This window comes from Pongo pygmaeus, chromosome 15 (assembly GCF_028885625.2).
Source record: "Pongo pygmaeus isolate AG05252 chromosome 15, NHGRI_mPonPyg2-v2.0_pri, whole genome shotgun sequence".
In the NCBI taxonomy this organism is placed as follows: domain Eukaryota; kingdom Metazoa; phylum Chordata; class Mammalia; order Primates; family Hominidae; genus Pongo; species Pongo pygmaeus.
Window position 1 is genome coordinate 20,549,416 of NC_072388.2, and position 18,693 is coordinate 20,568,108.

Sequence of the window (18,693 nt, forward strand, 5' to 3'; positions counted from 1 at the left end):
ACTACTTAGTAATTCCTCCCAGAGCCAACACTCAAAGACTAATGCCACATTACATGCAATAGGGAAATGCAGCTCTATCTGTCATTCACGTCTCTAATTCTGTCATTCATTACTCCATGCTAAAAGTCCTAGTGGGAGAAATCGTCTTTCTTCTTTTTCAAAACCAGCTACTATTGAAGGTAAAGAAAAGTTTAGGGGCAGAAGAACAAAGTCATTACAGAACCATGCATTGATTGGTGAGCACTGCCTGGGGGCAGGTTTTGTGGTAGTGATCCATAAGAAGCAAAGCAAAAATTATGGTGGAGCTGATGGAATATTTGAGAGTCTCTGCCCCAACCATCTCATAATCGAACTGGGAGCCCTCCAATCTCCCCATGCAATCCTTGGAGGACAGTCATAGAAGAAAAAGTGAGCAAGAAGGTTTAACTAGTTAACAAGTGTTCATCAAGTATCCATAAATCTCAGGGTACAGAAGTGGCATTTTTGTATTCAATCACGTATATTAGTGTTTGCTATGTGCTGTATCCCATGCCAAGATCCAAGCCTTCTCCCACTGCGTAACTCGTACCAAAGCAGGGCTTACAGTTTAATAGAGGACCCAAATCAGATGCTTGTGGAAACAAGAGAAATACTTGGTTGTAATAATTATGGGGGTGTTCCAGGAGGAAAGTGCAGATTGAAATTAGAATATTTCAATTTCAGGATGAGTTAGGTGATGGGAGCCAAGAAGACATGCTAAAGGAATTAGATCCTGAGCTGAGACTAGATATGAAAAAGTTTGTTTATTTACATCCCAAGGTCCCAAGTCAGTAACAGAAGCAGAATTACAACTCGAGAAAGGCCCCACTTGCCTCTATGTTGTTTTGCTCAGCAGCTGCTTCCTTCGGTGGCACACAGCTGGGAAATTGAGTCGCAGATGGACTATTAGCAGCCAAAATTTTTTTAGAGACAAATGACACTGTGATTTTTCTTGACACCCATTGAAATTCCTCACTCATTTCCAAAAATATCCTATGTTGTTTTAAAACAACCAGTGAGGCCCAGACATTTCAGTAGAACAAATCAGAGAAACAAAGTTAATTCCAGCCATCTGAGCATTCTGAGCCCAAATCAGCTAGACTGAGAAGAAGAATCGTTTACTTACCGAAGGCAGTCCCAGGACACCCAGCAGCTGAGGTCCTGACTCACAGCATTCTAACCAAGAGAAAACAGAAACACAGCATTTTCTCTTTTCATTCACTTCTGTTCCTGTTCTTCAGTTGCTTGTCCAACCAGCTGGAGACACAGCAGAGAAACCAGAAAGCAAAGAAAGCAATTAGGAACAGGAGAAACAGCTGATAAGCATCCTGCCTAGGCAGAGGTGAATCTTGGGCACCCATCAGGGAAAGACTTTGCTGTTACTAAGGCTTTAGGTGAGGAGTTTGAGGGTTATGAATAAGAGATAAAGCAAGGAAAGGGCTTTTCTTTGCCAAATTTATCTTTTTTTCACCCATAAAACTCAAAGAGGATGGGGAAAGAATGGATGTATTCTCAAATCCAAGGAAAAATAGTTCTAAAACTTCCAATAAGTGAGAAAATCAGAAGTTCTCGCACTGACTCCCATTTATATTGAAGTAATACTATGGGTAAATATTTTATATCAAAGATCCCAGAGTGGCAGAGACCATCAGAGAATGGCACTAAGCTGGGCACGCATAGTAGCCGATATGGGGTTAATTTGATTTGACCTTGGCATCTTTTCTCTTTTTAAAGTCCTCCCATCCTTTCTTTATCCTGTATAGACAAAGACTGGAGTCTAACTTATATGTGTCTTCCATCCTTAGCTGCCAGAGACAGTCCTTTGCCAAAGGGCACAGTAGATTGATACTGCCCATATGTCTCTGACACGGCTCCATTCAGCTCATTCATTTATCTCCCCAAGTCCTACAGCAGCCTAACATGGCTCAACAGACCGCTGTTTCCCTCAGAGGAATGTTCTGTGCCAGGCTTGAAATAACAAGCTCTGTGTCTCTCCTGGTAACTATGGCTCAGGCAGGGAGCTATGACCAGGTCACTAACCCCACCACAGCAAAGAAGAAGAGACAAGGCAAAGAAGCCAACATCTGTGGAGGGCTTACAAATGAGTACCTGGCACAGGAATAAGCCCTTCACAAGTGTTCTCTCATTTCGACCTCACAGCATCCCTGCAAGGTAGCTATAATTACCCCATTTGCAAATAAGGAAATCAAGACTCAGAGTTGTAATTTGTCCCACTACTGGTAAGTCACAAAGCAAGATTCAAAACCATGGGCCAGTAGACCTGCAAAATCAGTGCTCCATTTACATGTAGGTAATATGGGCACTGATACCACCTAGGCAGTGAGCCACAAGCTATTACAAGCAGGTCCTATCCAAGTGGGAGGCACCTTGCTGTAGGTACCTAGCAGGTTCTATCCAAGTGGGAGGTACCACCTGCTGCAGAGTCCCCCACTTCTCCCTGCACCTACAACAGTGGGTAAAAGACCTGGATTTCCCATGTTTTATCCTGAGTTGCTGGCAAATTCTTTCCTAATCTCAGTCTTCACTAGATAAGCAACCAACCCTCTTGGTTCCTTGAGAGTTGGGGTGTCTAGAAATCCCGCCTGGACTAGCAAATATCTGTGAGTTCCTAATATTGACCAGCTCTGCACTGGACATTAGGAATGCAAATACAAATAAGGTACTGTTTATGTTCTAAGTACTCTTAAAGTTCAATGCAGGAAACAAACAGATTATCAGAGAATAGAGGTGATAAGTGCCATGGCCCAACATGGCAGGGGGTCCAAGGGAACACCTCCCTCAGGTGGAGTTAAAGAAGGGAGGAGAAGGACGGTATGGCTTTTCTGGAAGAAGGAGAAGCCAGTGTAAAAACTGAGCATCTGGAAGTCTATGACACATCTTTGAACCTGCAAGTATTTTATGTGGCTAAAGTGTTGAACACAAGTGGGAAAGTGGCCAAATGTGAGACTGGAGAAGGTAACAGATCGGGGGTCTTAGGGACCACACAGCGGATAATTGGAGGCAGAATGACCACATTTTACAGACTGCTTTGCGCCTTCATGCCCTCATGCCTTTACTCAGACCATTCTCACTCCTAGAAATGCCCTCTGGACACAAAGGCTGACAACATCCTGCTCAGTTCAGGGTTTTTCTTCAGAGGACTGGAAGCAGAAGCACTTCCTTCCACGGTGCTCCTGGAACATGTTGTATCTACTTCTTTAATAGGACTTAACACTCCACTGTATTTGCACTTAACATTTTGTCATTGTATGTCTGTCTTCCCAGAAAACTGAATTTTTTTAAAGCAGAAACCCATATTGTTTACCTTTATGTTTCCCAAATAGTATCTGGCCTGCAATAGCCCATGTTTGTTGAATAAACAACTTACCTTGTGACCTTGCCAGCCTGTCACACCCCTCTCTGAGGAAGTGACTAACACCAAACCACCTATATAACGGACAAAACTTCTGGGCAGAGAGCTGCTGATCTGGGTTGGGTTGGGACTGCCAGGAGAGCACCAGCCTACTGCAGGGTCACCCCCTGGTTGAAGCCATGCCAAAGACCTGTCCCCTCTTCTTCCTCACCATCTTCTGTGCAGGTAAGGACAGGTTGGGGCCTTTTGCTCTTAGGGATATGTGTCCCTGGGGCAATTTTCTGGGGACCTAAAAGAGTGTATCATTGCAGAGCACTGCTGTAATACCCCGTCCCCTTGGGGAAGAGCAAGTTCTTCACAGTCTTTCTGACTTAGGGCTTTTCATTTCAGGGGTCTCATTGGATATAATTTTGGAACCAGATACCAAAGCACTAACTGTTCTCATTGGGGAGGCTGCTACCCTCCATTGCAGCGTAACAGGAGGGGACCTGAAGAACTATCAAATGAGCTGGTATAAGAAGAATGAAGATAACTCTCTGATTTTGGTCTCCAAACTAAGCAACAATTCTAATGACAATTTAGGGAATAATTTCAAGGTGAAAACTGATACTTTAAAAAGTCAATTTATGCTTGACATTCAGAAAGCAACAACACAAGATGTTGGGACTTACTACTGTGCGTCTGATATCCACAGTGCTGCAGCTCCGTTTCTGACCGCTTCAGAAACCCTAGGGCCAAACTGAGCTGGCAGATCCAATTCGAGACCACCCCGGCCTAAAATGTGCACCACACCTGAGATGAGGCTGCCTGATCACTTCAACAGTAATATCTGATAAAAGAGGCCAGGAGTTGAAAGTGGGGGCAAGGGGCTTATCTTTGCAGTTGGTTTAGAGGGGCCTTCTTTATCAGTTGAAGAGGGCAGGAAAGGCTGTTAGGATTTTTGTGGAGAGATGTCGGGGGTTGAGGGTGGGGTGCTGAACCTGTCTCTCACAGGCTCCTGAGGAAAGGTTGAAAATAACAGCTTTTAATACTGAATAGGCCCTCTCATTGTGGAGGCAGGCTGAGATAAATAGAACCTTTACTATCACGAGTGCTGTAGCTCATTGCAGTCTTTATTGTGAAAGTGTTCATGTGCATAAGCCAGATAAAGCAAGGATGGTTTTCCATTACCATCCTAATCAAAATTTCCAAAGCTATTAGAGATAGCTTTAATTCTTACTCTGTGAAGAAGGATGAATAGAGTCATTGTCTGAAATGTTTCCACAACTATTTCAGGTGTTGAGTGTTTTATGTCTTCCCTCAGCTGCCGAAGAGTCCTGGGGATCCGTAGGGGTGAGCAGGAAGGGGAAATGCACAGGCTTCCTTCATGCCGGTTGCTGAGAGCGAGCTTAGAGACAAATACTTGTGGCAATGTGGAATTTCTGAGTTGAACACGGGTCAACTAAATTAAAAAAAAATTTTTGATTCCCAAGTCCCAAGTTGAAATGGGTAAGGCAAGAAGGTCTGAGACTGTGGGGAAAAAATTCCTGGAAGAATCCACGGAGCAGACAAGTAGGCAGAGGGGCTTAAAGATACAAACATTAAACACTCACCCAGGGAATGCCTTCATCCTGTTGGCTCTCTTTGTTCCGCTCAAATATCTGTCTGGAATCCTCTCTCCGCCTAAGGTTAAAATTCGGGCATCAGGACACAGAGTAGACATACACATAAAAATCACAACTGAAAGTCAACCCTCCTGATACCTTCTATTCAACATTTCTTCCAATGCACTGTCATCTTCATCACATGTTTTTTATACGGTACTTACCATTCATGGTATTGGGGTGGGTCACGGGAATAGCAAAGTTCTAAGGCAAGTTCTATTCAAAGTTCTATTCTCACCAATGTGTTTTCAATTTATTTTTAAAAGACAGGGCATTAGAAAGTACAATTAAAGATTACAAAGAATACAAAAATATAAGAGCACATATGATAATGAGGGTTAGTGATTTCATGTGCAGTGCTCTAGGAATTTATGAAAGGACCAATCGCTATGAGAAAATGTCTTAGGTTCGAGACTGCAGTGAGCTATGATCACATCACTGCACTCTAGCCTGGGTGAAAGAGTGAGACCCGGACTCAAAAAAAAGAAGAGAAATGTTTTTTAAAACCTTTTTTGCTTTTGTAAAAAAAAATTTATTCGTATATACTTAGTACAAGTGCAAATTTCTTACATGCATATGTTGCGTAGTGGTGAAGCTTGGGCTTTTAGTGTACCCATCACCCAAATAGTAACCATTGTACCCAATAGGTAATTTTTCAACCCTCACTCCCCTCCCACCTTCCCACCTGTTGGAGTTTTCAGTGTCTATTATTCTACTCTGCGTGTCCATGTGCACACATCGTTTAGCCCCCACTTATAAGTGAGAACATGCAGTATTTAACTTTCTGTTTCTAGGAAATTTTACTTAGGATAATGACCTTCAGTTCCATCCATGTTGCTGCAAAATATACTATTTCATTCTTTTTCATGGCTGTTTAGTATATATACCACATTAAGAAAATTGTCTTAGAATAGCTGAGGCTTAAAAGAGGCAGGACTTGGATAAGTAGGAAGGAAAAGGAAGGGTATTTCAGGGTGGGTATACTAGTTATCTATTGTCACATACAAATCACTTCAGAACTTAGAGGCTCAAAACAACATTTATTATCTCAGTTTCTGTGGGTCAAAAAATCCAAGTGTGACTTAGCTGCATCCTCTGGCTCAAGGCCTCTCATCAGGCTGCCATCAAAATGTTACCTAGTGCTGTAGTCAGCTCAAGGCTCAACCGGAATAAGATCCACTTCGAGTTCACTCATGTGGATGTTGACAGGCTGATACGGTTTGGGTGTGTGTTCCCTCCAGATCTCATGTTTAAATGTAATTCCCAGTGTTGGAGGTGGGACCTAGTGGAAGGCACTGGTTCATGGGAGAAGATCCCTTATGAATGGTTTAGTTCCATCCCCTTGGTGATGAATGAGTTCTCGCTCTATTAGTTCATGAGCGAGCTGATCGTTTAAAATGAGCCTGGTACCTCCTCCTCTCTCTCTGTTTCTCCCTCTCTCACCATGTGACATGTGCCCAGGCTCTCCTGCCCTGACTACAGAGAAATGGACATTAGATGTGGTCAAGGCATCTCTAGAGCAATGGTTCTCAACTCTATCCACATATTTGAATCACCTGGGGATATCGTTTGAAAATACTAGTGTCTGGGATACATCTCCAGAGATTTTGATTGATTTGGTGTGGGCTTGAAGCTCTGGCTTACCAGATGACTCAACCTCCTTCCCCTCCTCTTGCTCTTCCCTCCCCCTGGGGTTGAAAGCAACTGGCTTAAGACCTTGCTATTCCAAGTGTAGTCTAGACAAACACAGTCAGCATCATCTGGAAGCTTTTCAGAATGCAGAATCTCGTGGACCATCCCAGATCCACTGAATCAGAATCTGCATTTTAAACAAGACTCCCCAGGTAAATTATACGCATATTAATGTTTGAGAAGCACTGGTCTAGGCATTCGTCATTATTGAAAACATTCATGGAGGTAAAAAAAAATAAATAAATCACTCTTTCCCAAATGTCACCCAAGAATCCATACTTGTAAAAAATCTCCTGAAGGGATACTGATGTGCCACCAGGGCTCACTGATAGGCAGTCAGTCATCCCCAATTCAGCTTACAGATTATTTGTGTGACTACCAATACAATAAATATTCTTATTGGGGTGATAGTGAGTCCTTGTGTGCTTCTTAGAGGAAGGTATTACACAAATTCTAGGTTTTATCATTTCTCATTCATCCACAAGCAAATAAGGAAGTGGATTAATATTTACTGAGTCAATATACTTTTTACCACACCACGATGGATTATCCATGGAAACCCAGAATCTTGTGCCACATAACTTCAATTCAAGATCAAGCCAAAAAAAAAGATCCACAAATTATTGGTGTCTGGTTAAGTCTGATTGGGAAGAAGAGGAACAGGAGACACAAGAATGTGTGCCTCCAGTGGTCCAATCCTGCAGGATGAATGACGACATGAAGTTCTGGCCCGTGATGGATTGGGGTAATGTAGAACCTGAGGTTGGCCTGGGGTGAGCATGAAAAATAGCCTAGAGACAAGGAGGAGGGAATCCTGGGAGAAAATACCTGGACTGCCCAACAATCTGAGGGTCTGCGCACAATGAAAAAAGAAACCAGACAAAAATTAAAGTAAAAAACCTGGAGAAATTTAAATAATTCCTGTGCTTACTAGCAGGTAATTAAAGAGGCATTTTATGTAACATCTGAAGCCTCAGATTTAGAGGGAGACAGGGCCACTGAAGGCCCTAGCATAGTAAGGGCATGGACCAAGTGTCTCTGCAGAAATCCCAAAGCCAAATGAGCGACATGAACACCCACTATTATTTTTGTATTATTCATTTTCTTTTTTTCTTTCTTTCTTTTTTTTTTTGAAATGGAGTCTCATTCTGTCACCCAGTCTGGAGTGCAGTGGCGTGATCTCAGCCTACCATAACCTCCTCCTTCCAGGTTCAAGCAATTCTTCTGACTCAGCCTCCTGAATAGCTGGAATTACAGGCGCCCACTACCACACCTGGCTAATTTTTGTATTTTTAGTATAGATGGGGTTTCGCCATGTTGGCCAGTCTGGTCTCGAACTCCTGACCTCAGGTGAATCGCCTGCCTCAGCCTCCCAAAGTGCTGGGATAACAGGCGTGAGCCACCGTGACCAGCCTGTATTGTTAGTTTTCGTCCCCCTCCACTGGTAAGGACAATTGAGAGTTGACTAGATTCATATTATTGTTGCCTCCATTGTTCTGCTTTCTGTGATTCTTACCCATCATGAGAAGGGCTGACTTGGAAGAGTTCAGAGCAGTGAAGAGAAATCCCAGAAAGTGTCTGTCAACACTCAAAAAGACTTTGAATTTGACTGTCAGAATAGGAATAGGCTTGCCACTCTCACCAGGCTCCCAAGAAGAGTCATTGGACAGGCTGGATGGCTAGAAAAAGAAGATTCCTATCTGATGCCCAAAGGCAGCTAGAAGGCATCCTGGCTTCAGGAAGAGTGCCATCACCTGGCTGCCCTCACAAAGAGGTCATCCAACATTGTGAAACCATGACTATGAGTGAAAGGCAAGAGAAAATAAGGGAATCTGAAACCATGTAAATATGCCACTTCCTCTGCATCAGGGGAGGCCAGAGACAGGCAATGAAGAGAATTTTACTTCTATCATATAACACATTCTCGATTCGGAAGGTGCCACAGCCTTGAGAAAGTCCTCATTACACCATCTTGAAAGCTCTCAGGGATGATATAGGTAGGGTCCAAATAAGAAAATGGACTCAAGGAAATCCAAATTGTGACCTTCACTCTGAACAATTAAGATTTTAAACAGAAAATTAGAATCGTTGAATTTAAAAGCCAGAAAGGATCTTAAAAACAAAGTAGGAATCCCCTCATTCAGTTTAAATGTTCACTAAATATTGAATGAATAAGTGATCATCCAGTCTCAATTCAAATATTTTCAATGACAATTCTTGTTTCAAAAAATCTGTCCTATACCAAATCAAAATTTGCCTCCCATAACTTCATACCAGAGCAATGCAGACTAAGTTCACCTTCGCATATTCAAATATTTAAAGATAGCTATCCTGTATAACCATTCCTCATGACTGTCTAATAAATTTTAAACTCTTTGAGAGAAGAATCCAAGTTCAATATATTTTCCTGTACCATACAATTCTTAATAGGGTGACTAATCTATAGCGGGTAGTCAGCAAATGTGAGTTGAATACATGAATTAATATCTATGTGTCCACCTGACCAACAGTTCTACTCAGGTGTCTCAAAGGCACTTCAGCTCAACTCCAAGACTTAAATCAAGATCTTCCTTGCGAATATGGCCCTAGCCCAAGATTCCCTATCTGAAGGAATAACACCACCATTTCAAACCCATCCACTGCTCTCCATCCACTGCCACCAGCCTGGTCAAAACTACCATTTTCTTCTTTGGATTGTTTCTATAGCCTTTTGAGTAAGTTAGCTGGCCTCTGGTACTATTCAGTATCTCCTCCCCACAGCAGCCAGAGTGATCTCTCCAAAATACAAATATGATCACGTCATGCCCCGATTAAAAATCCTTCAGTAACTTCCCATTGCAGATAGGCGAAAGACCAAAATTCCTAAAAGTCCTCTAAGACCTTGCACAGTCTGACTCCTCACCTCCTCTGCCATACCTCTCACTCTTCTCTCCCTCATTTTCCAAACATGCCTTCTTCCAGCTATTAAATACTTGAACGTACCGGGTGCCTTCCCACCCCAGGGTCTTTGCAACACTTCTCCCACTCCTCATCCCCTGTTTAACTCCTACTGAAAGGAGTTAAACAAAAAAGATCAAAGCCTACACATCTGTTTTTCAGAGGCACTTGAGATCTCCTGACAAGTTCAGGTTGTTTATTCTTTAATGCTTTCATATATCAGTTTGTAATATTTTATTAATTTGATTATGCCTATTTTCTCATGAGTCTGTAAGCTCTGGAGATCAAGGACTATATCTGCATTTGCTTATTCAACCTGACAAATCGCATAAACATATCTGTGTGAATAAATGAATGAATTTCCCACATTCTGGGACTTCCCAGAATTTGATCATCATCACAGACTCTGGGCTGCAGTGGGGCCTCAAGCCTTGCCATATTCTCAATTTTTAGGGACCTCAGAGACTCCAATGTCATCCTGAGCTGGAGTCCAAGGCTTCTTAGAAACCACTGATTTCTACTCATTCTGTCTGGCGTACTCAAGAGCCCATTCTTGGGCACACAGGACAACTGAACAGGATTGGAGGGTCCTCCATAGGTCTGAGCCAGCTCCCACATAGGGACCCTGAACAGGTAAGTAAAACCTACCCAGAGAGTCTAGCTAGACATGAAGAAATCAGAGGGGCCCAAAATGATTATTATTTTCTCAGTGACTACTGGCTGGGCTTATGATGATCCCTCTTGGTGTTTTTCATTTTGCATGGCTATTTTCAGTAGCTGTATCATTAAAATACACAAGTCTATAATTATGGGGATGCATATCCTCATCCCTCAAATATGTACTGAGCATGCACAATATTCCTGGTCCTGTGCCACACGCTTAGTTACAAAGGCAGCCAAAGCTCAATTCCCGTCCTCAAGGTGCTCTTCCTAGTGGAAGAAACAGACATGAAAATAGAAACTGACTAACAGAGAAAGGAGCAAACAGAACACAGAGAAGGAAGTGATGGCCTAGAGATGGGGAGGGCTTCTCAGAGGAGGTGACACAGGCTCATAACAGAAAAAGCACTTGTTTCCCCGAGGTAAAGTGTGCTTGCAGGTTCCTTAAGATGACCCAGGAGGGAAGATAAGCATCCTCAACAGTTACACAGAAACACACTCACCTTGGTCTCTGATGCTTGCAGTGAAAATAAATAACTGAAAATAGGCCTGACATGCTGGCTCATGCCTGTAATCCCAACACTTTTTTTGTTTGTTTGTTTGTTTGTTTCTTTTTAATCCCAACACTTTGAGAGGCCAACATGGGAGGATTGCTTGGGCCCAGGAGTTCAAGACCAGCCTCGCTGACAAAGCAAGACCTCATCTCTATTAAAATAAAAAGAAAACATAAAATATTGAAAAATAGCCAAAAATATGCTACAAACCACCATGGCACATGTATACCTATGTAACAAACCTGCACACTCTGCACATGTATCCTGGAACTTAAAGTAAAATAAAAAATTTTTAAATTAAAAAAATGAAAATAAATAAACTGAAATTTTGTGGAAAAATACGAAACCCCAGACTAGACAAAATCAGTTTCTTTTTGTGGGAAAGTGAATTTATATCAAAGCTTTCATAGGGGTTCTATAACCACAGAATGTAGTTAATTCCCTGCCAAGTAAAACCAGATACTTCCAAAATGCTGCTATTGTACACACCACAGAACAGAGCAGCCAAAATGGTAGTGGTATGGATTGAGAAGATAAAGAATTAAGAAAAGTAAAGAGAAAGGGGAGAGGAAAAGGAGAATATTATTTCCTTGAATGATGATCACTCCTTTTATTAATAACTTTCTGTTCTTATTAAAGAGATGTCCCAAACCTCTGGGCTTTCCCAGAATTTGGTACCACTGGTGCACTGACCTATCCTCATCCTGCCAATGTGAGGAAACCCAGAGAGACAAGTCAAATGCCCTGCAGAACAGCAACCACGCCAGTGGGGCTGGCTGTGGACTTTCACTTTGGTGTGTTCTTTGATTTCATTTGGTGTGAAATATTGAGATTTCTCCTCAGATATCCCAGCGCCTTGTAGCTACACTGGATCTATAAATCTTTATCTGGGCTAGATTGAACCATTTTCATTTATGGAGTTGTTTTTAATCGGAGCAAGAGTAAAACTTTTGCCCTGTACAAAAGAGTCAGCTGTAAACTGAGCCATTCTGCTGCAGCTTTCTGCTTCTCCTCTGAAGTTGTGTCTCTTCTGAGAGCTCTGGAATAAAACAGCTGCCGTAGTCATATCACCCTTCCATGTTTTCCTCTTTGTATTAGTCAGCTCTGCTATGGTAACGAACAGTGCCAGGACCTCAGTGGCTTACAGCAATGAACATTTACTTTTTGTTCCCGCTTTTACTACCAATTGTCTGCTGAGCTCTGCTCCCTGTGTCTTCCCATTCCAGAGCCCAAGATGAAAGATAAGCCACTATTTGGGACACACTTTTTTTTTCTGACAGAATCTCACTCTGTTGCCAAGAGGCTGGAGTGCAATGGTGCGATCTCAGCTCACTGCAGCCTCAACCTCGTGGGCTCAAGCGATTCTCCCACCTCAGCCTCCCAAGTAGCTGGGACTACAGGTGTGCATGCCACCATGCCTGGCTAATTTTTGATTTTTTTTTTTTTTTTTTGTAGAGCTAGGGTTTTGCCGTGTTGCCCAGGCTGGTCTCGAACTCCTGGGCTCAAGCAATCCACCTGCCTTAACCACCCAAACTGCTGAGATTATAGGCATGAGCCACCACGCCCATCCACACTGTTTTTATGACAGAAGAAAAAGAACAAGAGAAATGCTAGCAGAAACTCAAGATACTTCTTAAAACTTCTGCTCAGATACAGCAGACATCATGTCCACTCACATTCATTGGCCAAAGCCCTTCCATGGTCAAGCACAAAATCAACTAGGCAGGGACTCACACCTTTCCCACAGAAGGCACTGCAAGACACATAGCAATGGGTAGGAAGCAATAACCCTTTTTCATGGAAAGAAGGATCAAATACTTCAGAATAATAATTATAACCTACAATACCCTTTAACTCCACCCATGTAATTTGTCTCCATCCTGGGGAGTTTCTCCTGCTGTCAACTAAAAAGGAATTTAAAATGATTTTTTTTCTTCTTAGAATTCTTCTGGGGCAACATTTACCCAGTTCTTATTCAGAATGTCACCATCCCTCAAGATGTTAACAGTGGTTGCACAATTTAAAAGAATTCCACCATCAGATAATTTTGGCAAATGCTACATATTAATAGCCTCCTCTTAATATTTACAATTCTTATTATCATATTAAATGCTCTGAGAACCCCTGCTCTAAAGATACCTATTTAACGTGGGATTGGAATCCCAGAATTCTTTTTGTAATGGCACAGCCATTAAGACTCATGAAATTCTATAGGCAAATACTGTCCCAAAGGATTACGTGGGATTCAGCCAGATAGATTCCTGCTGTTTCCTCATTTCTGTGCATACAGACTGAAGGGTACCTAAGGATGTTGAGAGGAGCTATGCATAAGGCCAATGGGTCTGTACAGGCCTCAAAAAGAAGGCTTGCATTTTTTGCTAAGACCAAACTCAATGTCAGAAACCTGAAAATGCTATTCAGATACTACTCTTTGTTTACCGAATTAAGTATAAACACCTCAGACTGGCTTTTGTTCCTTCCTTTCTTTCTGCAACAAATGTATCTTGAGTCCTACTAGGTGCCAAGTACTGTGCCAGGCATTGAGTACATGGTGTGGGCAAAACAGACATGCACCCTGCCCCATGGACTTACCAGCTTAAAATAAGAGGAGACAGACACAAGACAAGCATATGAGTAAATAGCCAGTGATCATACAACCTCCCAGTGGTTAGCTACACCGTTGGCCACCCATTCCTCCTCGAAATGCTTTCCACACTTAGCTTCTGAGATGCCACTCTTGGCTGATTTTCCTCTTCATCACTGGCTTCTCCTTCTCAGTCCCCCTTGCTGGCTCTTCCTCCACTATACAGCTTCTAAATACTAAAGCAGCCAGGGCCCTTGCCTGGGTCTATCTTCTCTTGTCTATCTCTCCCTAGATGATCTCATTCACCCTCGCAGCATTAATTTCACATATGTACCCATGACTCCCAAATTTATATCTCCAGTGCAAAACTCTCCTCTGAGGATATAATCTTCCCCCAATTGAACCACCTTAGCACTTACCACTCTTGAGTTATTTCATGTGTTTTCTCTTTTGCCATGATTGTTTGCATACTTCCTTCATCTTCTTCCTAATTTATAAACCCCTCGAGGCGGGGATCCTTGGTCTGTTTCATCTTCAGTTTCCGTAGTGCCTTGCAGAGTAACTGTTTAATATATGATTATTGAATTTAATGTTTGAACTGAATTTCTGCTTTAGGGATCACTGAGGCACAGATGTAATGAAAGAGAATATTTTATTTAAAGAAATAATGCCTCATCCTTCTGTATTTCCAAATGAACAACCTCAAATGAGAGAACACAGCTACATACATTAGCATGAGGTGAATACTTAAGTTTAAAAATGCTAAATCAAGCCAGTATCATCCCTTGTGGTCACAGCAGCTGCTGCAAAGGTTTTGTAAATTGCCTACGTTCCCGCACCCCATCTGGCGATGCTGGCGTGTTACAGCCATGGATGACTTACTCTTCACAATAGCCTTCACTTGGATCTATTCCCTACTTTAAAATAAAAAGACAAAAAGAAGGTGCCAAAGGGCTTGCCTAAAGTGCTCCCACCCAACCAGAGTACAATTCAACCACCTAATGCTGCCTCCTCAGCATTTAGATGATTAGATTCAGGGCCAAAGAGGAGGTCAGAAGAGGAAGGCCCCCTGGATTGCAGAAAGGTGTTTCACCATCAGTTCTAATAATAGCATGTGGCAGCTGCACTTCTGCGCCTTCCTCTGCATTTTAATCTCATTATTTTCTAAGCCTCTCCCAAGGCCTCCTTTACCAGTCAAAATCAGCCAAAGTTTCATATGCCCTTAGAAGAAAAGAGGACTGATAGAACCTAAGTATCAACTAGAGAAAAGCCAAGAGCCTTTTTGTGCTGGGTGATCCATCTGAGTCCGGGTTCCTGATTGCCACACAGGGAGGCCCTGACTGTAGTGTGGACATTGGTTCCTTTGCATAGCTCCCTCATGTGTATACACAGAGGCTGCTTTTTCTCATCTTGTTTGCCCTAAAACATTTTTTGACTTAGCCTCCACATACTTGAAACTTAGAGTTTAACCTGTCAAAATCAGACGGAAATTGACTGAATTGCATCTCTTTCACGAAAACAAATATTTTCCAACTGCCATGGCATTTTAGACTGCATTTTCCCTTTCTGCTAGTGTTGCTTCCCTATTGCATTTCCCTGGATAAACATCTAGTTTGTGCCATAATATTTATTAACAAGGAGTCCTCTGGGCAGACGGTGGCATTAGGAATTTCTGCTTGGCATTTGGTATGCTGTCTAGCTGAGTCCCCAACCATGTTGTGAGTCAACGCAAACACAGCAGGTTTCAATAAAGGCAACAGTTATCTGAGCAGGCTGCAGCTGTGACTCTCAGCTCAGCCTCTGCGTCACCAATCTGGGATGTGAGCTGGCACCTTGTTAAAAAAGGTATTCTGACAGAGAGATGGCTGTCAATGGACTCTTCCAAAAATTCTCTTTCCCTGGGTTCTTCTAGTCCATCTCCTTGGCATGTGCCATTCCCTATGCATCTTTTGTTAGACTACATCTCTGGTTTCTCACCACAGCCTGGACACTGCTGATGGGCTAGATTGATACCGTATGCTTTGTCATGCACTGTGATCCCACTCACAATGTTATTCCAGTGGGATAGATGCTGAGATTGTTCACCATGCAAGAGGAATCTTGCTGCACGTAGTATTTTCTCTGCCCTCCTTTGGTAACTTCGCAAGTTCCCACAGTCACTACTCAGTTATGCATGTGTGGTAACTCAGGCTCAGACTACTTTGCAATTAGAGCCCTGCCAATTGGATAGCTTGTATTTCTATTCAATAATCTTTTCATTCACTCATACTAAACATTCATTACATAGCTCAATGTTAAGAGCCCTTTAACTTGTCATATACATGATGAATATAACAGCACTCGCACTCTAAACTAGGCTTTAACACAGCGGTACAGTGGTGATTATGGAACAACCACTCTGAACTGTGGCTTCTTTAGCTGTGGTGAATGTTATAAAGAAAGTCTATTTACTCTAGTCCTTTACCAGTCCCCACACACTACCAAATTCAATATATACCCCACATAACCAGCAAGAATATCTGAGGTATGCAGGTTATGGCAATGGGACAGCAGCAGACGCATAGTGGGTGAGGTTCCCAGGACATGACCAGGACACTGGTTTATAGTGGCCCAAGCTGCTGTAAGTCTAAGATCCCACTCAAATACTCTACTCACTTTCCCACTTAATGGTTTACGAACTCTTTTCTAGCCCCCAAAGCTACACTCTGAGCCACTTTTTTTTTAAACCTACACAGCTGCCTTCCCAAGAGTATCCTGCAGTGATTCCATGTTCCTCTTCCATTGTTTTCTCAGTTAGCTCTGACTCCATGTTTTGGCAATCTTTCAGCCTCATTCCTTTTTCCTCCCAATCTGTAATAAAACAAAGCAAAAAGTAGTAGGTATATTAGCTCAAGAATTGGGATGCACCTGTGGAACTGTTGCGTGATGCAAGTTTTTGTCAATGGCTATGGGAGCCCCTGGCATGGAGGGCCAGGCCCACCACCCCTCTCCCAAGGGAAAGAGGACAAGTCCCCATCCATCTGTCTTCTCCCTCCTCTGGCATCATAGACCCACCTCAGTAGATAGGGTCATCTCACTGTCTCCCATTGGAGGTGGAGTGGGGGAGGGTCTCACTCCCAGAGATGCTCCTACAGCTTTCTCCTCTCCCTTGGATTGAAGGATGAAGGGTAGTTATTTGCTTCCCCATAGGAGATGAAGCAGGGAGTTTCCCTAGGGTTCTGGGAGGTCCCACCATTGTCGCCACCCTGTGGTGCCCCAGGGGTAATCGGCTAACTGAAGCAATGTAAGATCTATGTAATAAAATCTTAATTCCACAGAAGTATGATTCCAGCCACAAAATTTAAGCTCTCTATAAACACTAAACACTCTACATTTCCATAAGTCCCACCACCAAAGGAGAAGAAAACAGCATTTATATTCTCTCTAACACTGAGCTATCCCCTCAGCCTACTCCCAACCAAGAATCTTGAGCAAAATTCTTTGCTCCATTTCAGAGGAGGAAAGTGGGAAGTGCTTTTTCTTGTATGCAGAGACTACTACAAAGAGGGAGGGGCTCCTGTTCGGGCCCCTTTAAACTAATTTTCCAACTGCTCCCAATCCAGGTTTTTCCAGTTTTACCTCTTTATTGGGATATTGTTGAATGGAAGTACATAATTACCATTGTTTTATTTTTTATAAAGGGGCTTCTACCAACAAAAACATAGGATTAGTCTATTATTAGCATGAAAACCTGTGTCATGGCTTCTCCAAGTTCTACCTGAGGACCAGCACACCCCCACTGTCTTCCAGCGAGCAGAACAAATCAAAGAGGATTTCCAGAGACAGCAATAACTTTATATTCCACCCACTGCTCTCCCTGGGGCAGCAAATCTTCACTGTGAAATCTGCAATTCCAGGAGAGCAGAAAGCAATCTATCTCCCTCCAAAAACAAGTTACCATTTCAGGGAACTGTACACTTTTCACTCCTAATGGTAGGTCTCCTTGGATTACTATGGTCGGCCATGAGCCTGGGAATTGTAAGACAAAAACAGAGGAAGGAAGGAAGGAAAGAAGGAAGGAAGGAAGGAAGGAAGGAAGGAAGGAAGGAAGGAAGGAAACAGAGGGAGGGAAAAAGAATGCAAAGTTGAAATATAGCAGAACCCATTACTCTGTGAGTCCAGTGCGCTACAGGCTGGGTTCCATCTCACACACACACACAGTGATGTCCCAATGTAAGGAATTCCAGCTAGTGGGCTCCCCGGCTGAATTCTACCTCTCAGAAGGGAGCTGGATAGGACAAAATTTCCATCTGAAAGGTCAGGGCAGGATTAGGAGGAGGAACCAAGAACACAGACTTAGCCCATTTCATCTAGCACAGAAGGACCCAGAACACCAGGTATGATAGTGCCTAGCAAATATTTACTATTTAAGCACCCACTAAGTGCCCAGCACTGTTGAAAGAGATCAAGGGGACAGGAAGATGGTTGGTGCTGACCTAAGCAGAACCGTGTGCCCTCTGGTTTGTAAGACGTGAGTAATCATCAGGCAGGAAAGCTGCTGGGGGTCCACGCTGGTCATAGAGAAAGGACAAGGAGCAGAAGACTGGCCGACCCCGATGCCACAGCAGGTCCTATGGTCACAGATGACACCTCTTCCTTGTCCCCTCAGTACAACAGTGTATAAGCCTTTACTGTCCTACAATTCTTCTTTTTGTTACACAGTGGCTTTCAACACTGGCTGCACATCAGAACTATCTAAGGAAGTTTTTAAAATCCTGTTGCCCAAAATCCACCCCAGACTAATGAAATCAGACTCTGTGGGGGTGGCACCTAGGCTTCAGTAGTTCTTAAAACTCCCCAGGTGGTCCCAGTGTGGGGCCAAGATTGAAAACCACTGCATGGAGGTAATTGTCCTAATTACCTCTCCAGCTTATCTCTGCCTCTACATTCCTCTTATCTAAGCTGTTACATTGCCTTTTTATTTTTAGTTTGTTCTACTTCATCCTTTCAGTAGATAATTCTATAATATTCCATTAAACCTTTTTTCATGCTTTAACTTTGCTTTTTCTCATTTAATTTTCATTGCCCACTCTACTTACTCCCTTTTCCCATTATATTTGATTTGTTTTGTTTTGTGTTTTCTTTAATCCAGCATCAACATTTGCAGGGCACTTGATATGGACAGAGTACGACAGCAGGCACTTAACTGCTGCTAAAAATTACATTTAATGCAGTAATATTTTTTGTTAGATC

General features: G+C 42.7%; 1 protein-coding gene, 1 long non-coding RNA gene and 2 gene segments (V, D, J or C); 3 read left to right on the forward strand and 1 right to left on the reverse strand.

Annotated features, from left to right (window-relative positions):
• Positions 1–16,265, reverse strand: part of LOC129012912 (uncharacterized) — a 46,025-nt gene extending 29,760 nt beyond the window's left edge. The window contains exons 1-4 of one of the 2 annotated variants that reach the window (XR_010123676.1): positions 16,193–16,265; positions 13,881–14,023; positions 4,984–5,053; positions 1,145–1,275 (exon numbers count right to left, since the gene is read on the reverse strand). This is a non-coding gene — a long non-coding RNA (uncharacterized LOC129012912). Of the gene's footprint in view, positions 1–1,144; positions 1,276–4,983; positions 5,054–13,880; positions 14,445–16,192 lie in introns of those variants that run through there. The other variant, XR_008493736.2, reaches the window with a different exon arrangement.
• Positions 1–18,693, forward strand: part of LOC129012897 (T cell receptor alpha chain MC.7.G5-like) — a 595,859-nt gene that overhangs the window by 440,811 nt on the left and 136,355 nt on the right. The gene's annotated exons all lie outside the window — the stretch shown is intronic.
• The window catches only part of LOC129012899 (T cell receptor alpha variable 41-like), a 188,552-nt gene that overhangs the window by 87,833 nt on the left and 82,026 nt on the right, over positions 1–18,693 (forward strand).
• LOC129012903 (T cell receptor delta variable 2-like) lies at positions 3,516–4,617 on the forward strand. The segment is given in 2 exon segments: positions 3,516–3,616; positions 3,782–4,617. Coding segments are annotated over 2 exon segments (399 nt in total).